This window comes from Camelina sativa, chromosome 11 (genome assembly GCF_000633955.1).
Source record: "Camelina sativa cultivar DH55 chromosome 11, Cs, whole genome shotgun sequence".
NCBI classification, from domain to species: Eukaryota; Viridiplantae; Streptophyta; class Magnoliopsida; order Brassicales; family Brassicaceae; genus Camelina; species Camelina sativa.
This window is the reverse complement of record NC_025695.1, coordinates 9,310,859-9,319,675: the sequence shown is the minus strand read 5'-3', so window position 1 is coordinate 9,319,675 and position 8,817 is coordinate 9,310,859. Positions and strand designations below refer to the sequence as shown.

At 36.2% G+C, this 8,817-nt stretch overlaps 1 protein-coding gene across 1 annotated transcript; it reads right to left on the bottom strand.

Moving 5' to 3' along the window:
* On the bottom strand, positions 7 to 4,122 carry LOC104722576. Its single transcript, XM_010440770.1, has 2 exons — positions 3,846 to 4,122; positions 7 to 3,163 (listed from the first exon to the last, which is right to left on the bottom strand). Exon 2 carries the CDS (start codon positions 3,080 to 3,082, stop codon positions 65 to 67), a length of 3,018 nt encoding a protein of 1,005 aa, XP_010439072.1. The 5' UTR covers positions 3,083 to 3,163; positions 3,846 to 4,122; the 3' UTR covers positions 7 to 64.

The following is an 8,817-nucleotide window of genomic DNA, read 5'->3' as shown; positions in this document are numbered from 1 at the left end:
CACTTGTCATCCTTTGATCAATCAATCAATCCATCAACCTATCTCCACCATTTGTGTATATCACTCACCTCCATGGAGGGAACTCCCAACGTGTCTCTGGCTCTTTTCGCTTCCCACCAATGCTAATAGATGAACTCGTTGAGGGCTCTACATTTGCTCCTGAATGCTCTCCCATAGCCCCGGTTTGTGACGGGGATAGAAACTGCCTCAAGCTTAACGACTCTCTGTTACCTATCTCAAGTCCAAACCCAGAGCTCTGATCAAAGTTTGGCCGCACTGACCCATTCATACTAGGTGATCCACCTGCCAAGCTCATGAACATGTGTTGTTGAGGGAATGGTGGCTGCACATATGGGGTCGATCCCATTATTTGCGGCATCATCACTGGCGTGCCTCTTGAGTCCACCATGTATGGAATAGCAGTTCCAGGAACGTACATGGGCGATGATGACATTGACAAACCAGGAGGACCACTCAATCCGTTGTAGCCATATATAGGGGATGGAGAAAAGGAGACACCAGGGGCTAAACCCAAAGAGTTTCCCGTTCTTCCCATGTATAATCCTCCTGTGGGCTCGATGGACTTACCATTGGACAAGAACGAAGCCATCTGGGATACTGAGTCTTTTCTCTCAACATCTACTTTTGTACCTAAGATAGAAATACCCGGTTCTTCCAACTTGTGTCCTCCATAGGGAGCTGTATTCCATGGGTTACGCCCATGGTATGGACCCTGATCACGTGAATCGCTGAAAAACTGTGGCCTGTCATTCAAATCAAAGTTAACTTCCTTGCCTGATTGCTGAGCAACTGACGATGAGGAGACAGGTGATGCACTTTGCTGACCATTGTGACTTAGAAACAATCTTGTTTCCATCTTCGACTCAGATGGTGGAGGCATATCATCGTCCTCGTTCATACTATTCAAATCCAGGTTGAACCTGCTTGATCCCCGGAGATTAGCTTCATGTGAAGACTCTCCACACCTAGAGTTTAATGAAGAGAAAGGAAACTGATTCCAGGGAGTTAGACCTTCAACTTGATCATCACCTAACTCAGCCACATTCAGATCGATACCACGGCAAATCATCTGCTTTTCTCTTAAATCCCCACTAGGAACTTCTTTATGAGGTAACGCTGGGTGAAATACACTAGTAGCAGCTGATCCTTTCCCGCTAAGAGATCTTTCCAATTGCAACGGTGCTGCTGCAGGCATTCCGGAAGATGAGACAGAATGTGAAAGAGACATAGGCGTAGCGGTGGTAGATATGGAGGACATAATGACATCTGTTTCATCAGGACAAATATCTTGATTAAGATCAAAGCCACATGGGCTTTTCTCTCTGCCTACCTCAGATTTAGCAGCTTCTGCTAGGCGGCTTTCTTCAACATCATCACTGTTCATCATCCCACTTTCAGGTATATCATTCTTCTCATCCATTACATCGTCATCTCCAACACGAGGTTCCTCAGAGGAATGGTTTTCACCCACTGATAATCCCTTAGATGGAGAACCTGTATGTACATCATCATCCCGGGAGTCTTGCGAACCAGACTGCCCACTTTCATCAGATACTTCTTCCGAAGAACTGTGAGAAGGTTCTCCAGAGTTCACTTCTCTTGCAACTTCCTGTGCGACTTTGGTAGCGACCTCCAATGCATCCAAAATACCAAGGTCAATATCAGTAGTTGTTTTGTCAATTGCTCCAAGGCGCTGGGATATGGTCATTGATCTAGAAGAGTTGCGTTTTTTTCTCCGTTTTACTCTCTTCTTTCTGTCAGAATCGCCTTTATCATCATTTCTTCCTTCATTGTCAGCATGATTGGTTATATTGTCACTCTCAACTTTTCTACTTCTACCATGGCCACCTGATAATCTTGATGAATTGTCTGAATCCTGATTATCCGTTATATCAGTCAATGAAGGCACCTGTTTGCTAATATGGGCTACACTCACATCGTGTGACCCACAAATCGTCTCAGACGCATTCCTGCTCACCTCATTTGAATCAAGACTACTCTGCAAAAGACTATGTTTCCCCAACTCCATACTGGCAATAATAGAATCAGAAGAGACAGCTACATGTCCTGCTGAACTAGATGTCCCTGCTACTGCTTCACCCACATTTTCAAGCAAATGTACATGGTTTGCCACCTGCTTTTCCTTGGAAATCTCATCACCCAGTGGAGCATTTGATAGGCCTTCAATACTATCACGCTCTGAATAAAGAAGGCTACTGGAACCAGTAGGCATAGTACCAAAAATTGTTGGACCACTTGTCTCCCTCATAGAGCTTTTTTCATTCACAGAAAGTTTTTCTTGAACTTCTTTCATAATATCATCAGTAGAAGAACTGTTGAAAGTTTCAGTCACATTAGAGTCGAACCTTTCCTTTTCGTTCTGCAGTTCCAAACCCTTATCGTGATCTGGGTTGTTTTCTGCTGAGCTTCCTGACAACAAGGCTTCATCTGCTATTTCAGAACAATGTTTTTCATTATTGCTTTGCGTTGAACAAAGAGTAACAGCAGATTTTTGCCCACTGCTCTCAGTGGTGGCAGCTACAACTCTCATCTCATCTTCATGAATTTTGTTACAGCTTTCAATGTCACGTTCAGAGTGGTCATTAACATCTTTATCCTTCAAGCTACCAAAGAACTTTCTCGCCTTATCCTGAACCCGAGAACTACCATGGTTAACAAGCCTCTTGACAGCAACCCATACCCCAGAAGAAACTAACTTCGAACTGTCTACACCTAGATTTTCAATAGCCGCTAACAAAGCAAGAATTGACTCCTCTATAGATCCGTCAACTGAATCCTTAGCCAACATCTGAGCTTCAGCTAGCCAGCCACTAAAGTAAAGGAGCCCATCTAAATTTTCAAAAACATCAAGACATTCTCTGTTCTTTGTAGCCGCAATTGCGCTTCCAACAGCTGTCCACTGTCTAGAGACATCGCCATTATTATTCTTCAAAACTGAATCTTTACTACTCTGCATGACAGACACGAGCTCCTCAACACGAGAAGTGACGGCGAGTCCATCTTTTATTTCTGTTAGGGTAAAGAAATCCTCAAGCGTCATAACTGCTTTACTTATGACAACTCCGAATATATACAACACCGTTACGAGGCAGCAAGGTTCTCTCTCCCATTTGACAAGGTCCTGGTAGAAGAAAAACATAACAAGACAAACTTAAATGACCTTAGCCTAATGAGGCAAGTACAGAAGACACCATTAAACTATTCACAAACTGAGTTTCATCCTGCTTTGATAATACATTCATGTTTTGTAATCGTGTCCTAATTCATATGCAAGGAATCAGGACAAAACAAAGATAAACTACACTCCATTGTCGAGAGATATAGGTAAAAAAAAAAAAAAACTCTGGCATTTGGTAAAAGGAAAAAAATAAATTCACATATGTCATCTGGTAGTATAGTACCAAAACAAATAACTACAATTTGCAGGAAAACTACGGGATACCTCACGGCCTGAATAGTACAGTACAAAAAAAAAATTGTAAATCGCCCAATCTCAGAAACTATAAGAGTACATCTATTTCAAAATACCGCCAACCAAATCCCAATTCCTGGATCAAAACCCTAAAATTCATAAGAAAAAAAATAAACTCGCAAAATTCAAGACATGTTGGAACAACTATATGAGATTAGGGCAATTCACTGAACAAGGTTCCTAAGATCAATTCAAAAAATCAAAATTAAATTAAAATTAAAAAAAAAAATAGAAAAGCAAATGACCAAATAAATGAAGACCAGTAATAAACCCTAGGCGAATTCACAGTTATTGAATCATTTGTAATGAGAGATAGAAGCAAAGAACTAACCACGAAGCGCGAGGAATACGAAACCCTAGGTCAAGCGGTTAGCCGTTCCGACACAATCGATGCGCACTCGCATCTCCCAAATCTCTTTCCTTGTCCCTCTCTAATATACGTATGTGTATATTACTCTTGTCACAATCTTCGCAAGCTCTAAATCTCCGGCAACGATGGTTGGCAGCTGAGAGAGAAGGGAGAGAAACCTCGTCGTCTTCTTCTTGTTAGATGAAAGGTTTGTCGCGAAAACGAGAGAGAGAAAAAGTCTTGGTACATAATAAGCCGGGTCTTTTTCTCTCGTTTATTTTTTTTTGGTAATAATATATATTTTAATATTTCAATATTTTCGAGTTATGCACGTGTGAAGCGTGTGGGGAGAACCGGTAGGGACTCAGGACCCGGCTTATTATGTACCAACTTGTCGAGTCAACAAAGAACCCATTGGTTCCCCACCACAGTTAGTTGTACTGTAATTTTTGCGGAAATCTATGAGGAATATTAGTTAGACAAATTGCATGAATATCCTAATTAATTAACTATATAATAATAGAAAGGAAAAAAATTCATAATCTTTGAAAAAAAAAATGCTATAACCTTTGTTCTATATTATAAAATATTTTTAATTAAAAATCACAAAGTTTAAAATATCATAAATGTTTTAATATTTTATATAATATATATTAATTAACATTTATTTTGAAACTTTTAACCAACAGATAAAGACTACATAATACAAATGGTCTTAACATATTAAATAAAATAAAGAGAGATTTTCAAAAATAACACCAATTTAAATTTTTAGTCCAAAATTAGCACACATTTGAAAATATTCCAAAACTAGCACAAATATATATATATATATATATATTATATATATATATATATATATATATATTATTAATAAAACTAGGTTGGTATCCGCGTTAGGTCGCGGTTGTTTTTAGTTTATTTTTTTATTAATTTTATTTTTTAATTTTTTGAAATATTATTTGTTTTTATGTTGTTTGGAACCAAATATCATAATTAATAAAAAGAATTTGTAGTGGTCAATGGTAATTTTTTTTGTTTTTCATATTTTTATTATTTGTTGTAGTTTTCAAAGTAAAAAATAAAGAAAAAGTTAGACTTAAACAAATTGTGATTAATGTAAACTTTTTACGCAATTGGTATGTGAGTCCGCATAAATGATTTTCAAAAAAAAAATATTGAGATAAATAAACATTAAAATTTACTTTAATGATATATAAATTGGATGATATTGTATATAAATGTGATTTTTTTATTATAACTCGAACTTACTCATTATATATCACTATCAAGTACTATATTTTTGCCAATCAAGTTCAATAATTGAAGCCATCCAATTTAGTTCAGTTTTCCAATACAACATGATAAACCGGGATAAGATTTACTTTTGTAAAAATTATAAGTGGACGATGATTAGCTAGCTTGACGATCTTGGAATAAAGTGTTTGGTATAAATCATTGTCTCCCTTCTCCACAAGATATTCTTTATAAAGCTTTGTAAGTCTTGGTCATGCTTAGGAGAATTAACGGCTTGAACTATTTGAATCACTTTCAAACATGCCGCTTTGAACTTAGGTTGTCAATATATGCATATCGAAGATAGATTTTAGCTTTGGAAAAGCCTTAGCTCCATACTACTTGACCGCACCCATATTGTTTCTAAGAAAATCCCATGCAATAAATATTGGATCCTTCCCTCCATGTTGTATTTTAGTTTGTTTGGAGGTGGTAGCTGCCACTTAAGCAGGCAACTAAAAACTTCTAAAATAAGAAACTAAGTTTGAGTGTCACAAAGCAGTACCATAAGAAATGCCATGAGAGAAATTCCAGGCACCATGAAGGGAATCCAAGCAAAACAAATCTTTTTCAAAAGAAGGAATGCCAAAACAGAAGTCAAGGATCATTGGTACCTTTTTTTTTGGATGTGTTGCAACATGTTCCTCTATTGACTCTGGGATTTAAACTCTTTATTAGTAGCAGTTTCATCTACTTCGATGCTTTCTCAACAAAAAATATTGCAAAACTTAGCTAGCTTACACAAGTTAGTGTGTATTAGATGTTCACATCAACCTTTCTTAACTAAAAATGACTACACCTATTTAAAAAACAAGAAACTTAGATGATCAAAAGAGAAAAAAAATCATAAAACCAACTAACCCAAAACGATGCAATTTCTTTGATAACACAACTAATACCTAAAACTCACCAAATAAAAAATATTAAATGAGTTCACAAACATGGAAAATTGTGTGGAGTCAAACCTGGAAGTAGTTGATGTGCCATCAAATCTAAGATTTGGATAAACTAATTGTGAAGCTTGTTAAAGGTAGAGAGACAGTGCAGCCGGAGTAGTAAGCTACAAGATCGTAATCATCGTTCAATTCTTAATGAACAATTTTTTTCTCTGTAACTACCTATCTCGCTCTGAGTTTTAACATATATATGAAATTAAGCAATCCTAAAATCCTACAGTTACATTGAAGTTGTTATTGAACATAACCATAGGTATATGAGCAATGAAATTCATCTAATAATGCTAAAAAGCTGCTTTGACGATAAAATGCTATTGTGTCAACAATTGTTTTGTGAACCAAAGATCAAGCATGTAAATGGCATTATACCGTTAACACAAATATCCGTTTGGAGCTGATGAACTTAGTAGAAGGAGATAACAAACTTGTTGATTTTCTGTTTTGGTGACCCAAACACCTTATTGAAGAGCACCTCCATGTGGATTAGAACTCTTATGTCGCACTTTACTTGGATAATTCTTCTAGGTTAGTAAGATTAGAAAATATAAATGGAACTCAAAAAATAATTAAAAAAAAAGGAATTAAATAGCTCTAGGGTCTGGTTAATGTACCTCTAGGTTTAAATTAAGAAATGAATCAGACCTCGAGGATTTCCTTTTAAGATTGGAATCTTGGGGAGTCACCAACTTATGAGATGTGGTTACGAACACCGCGGTAAAGAGATCAGAGGAAAATTGAAGTTAAACGGATGTTGACCGAGAAACATCAGGTGGCAAATCGGAGTTTATCATCATCTCAAATCGAAGAATTACTTTTTGTTCATTCATCGAAAAACCTAGATTGGGTATTCATTTTAATTGATGTGTCGATCTCTGCTTCAATACAAAAGCTGACGTGTCATGCTATGGTGAAAAACATGGAATTTTTATTGTATTGATTAAAACAATGTTGAAATCATAGCATTAAAACCACCTTTTGTTCTCTCTTAGTCCTAATTCTCTCTGATTTCAAACCTAATTACTTAGAACCCAATCAGATCTTAATCGAAGGTGACTCATGAAGTCAAAGTCAATGAAGCCAGTAATTGCGACACTGCAGAGGAGCCTAGGCATCGATAATATTCAACTCCGGTGAACTTAATTTCGGTCAAAGTTGCATAATCGACAGGAGAGAAGAAGAGGAAGTTGGGTTTTCTGGTGCTAGATCTTGTCCCTTCTCTTGTATGTTTCATTCTTCTATTTATCACCCTCAATTGCCACATTCTTCTACACTTTTGTTTGATGTGAGTCTTGGTTTTAGAGATTTCTCTAGTGGTAGTTATGATGTTAGTGATGGTGAAATTGAATTTGAAGACGATAATGATGTTATTGATGAGATTGGGGTCAGTTGTGTTGAATCGAGTACTAATCCCGAATAAGTAGGTAACGATCTGATCATAGAGGTTTTAGAACGGTTTCGACATGCTAGGAAACCTACTTAGGTTTTTTTGTTGGACTGCAAATAAACCATGGTTTGCTCATGATTCAAGATATTTTTGTTAGGCTGCAGTGAAACTCCATGATGAGTATTGTAGTAAATACTAGACAGTTTGATGATTTCGGTTCTTTAAGAGATGAGTATGTAAGGTCTATTGACTTTGGATACAGTTTTGTGAAACGTTTAAGCTACAGTTTTTATCTTATGAAAAATCAGAAAGGATTCCTCAAAATTCAGGAAATTTTCTTTAAACTTCAGAATGACCTTTGTAAAAAGTTTGGATTTCATGATGAACATAAAGATGGATAATCAGACTCTGTTATGATATGGTCATTAAGCCTCTGTTTTGTTAGGTAATCTTTAGCTTCTCTTGAATTACTTGTGAATTTTAATTTGTATCAGATCCCTTTTAAGTTTCTCAAAAATCTACAGATTATCTAGACCCAACAAGAATAAGTAAACTAAATAGCTTGAGTTCGTCGTATATCAAGTGTTTGTTTGCATATTCTGTTTTAATTATTCTAAGTTGACAAGGTGTGCTACTGCTTTGCTAATTAAGACACATTAAAATATTTAGGAATTGTGTCTATTTTTTTTTACAGAATGCAAGAGTTCTCTACTGCTGATGGTTTTGTGGATATAAATGAGAGCTTAGCCGAGATGGTAAAGTATATTGCAAAAGAACCTTCAATGAGGCTTTCCTAAATCCAAAATCACATCTAAAATGCAGCACCAAATGTTCTTAATCAACAACAACGTTTTGGAGAAGTCTCGTGAAAAAGGCTTGCATACAAGTCCCATGAAAAAGACTTGGAAGATTTTATAGCCATGGTGGAATCAATGAAAAAGTGTGGTTCACCTATTATCTATATATATTGTTATATATCTATAATGGTTGTGATACATTTTTATATTGTTTTGGTATTTGTACAATGTTTCTGCATTATAAAAATGTCACAGATTTCTATTAGACAAGTTAATAGTTGTTGAGGTAATAAGTTCTCTTTAATTCAGGAAGGATTTCACGAACTTCATGAAAGATTTCTTGAATTTTATGATGACCTTCAGAAAAAAATTTGGATTTCAAGATGAACTTAAAGAAGGATAGATAATCACATAACACAATATTCAAGAAAGCTTCCTTTAACTTGAGGATGACCTTCATAAAATATTTGAATTTGAGGATGAATCATCAAAATGATATCATTACCCCCCCCCCCCCCCCC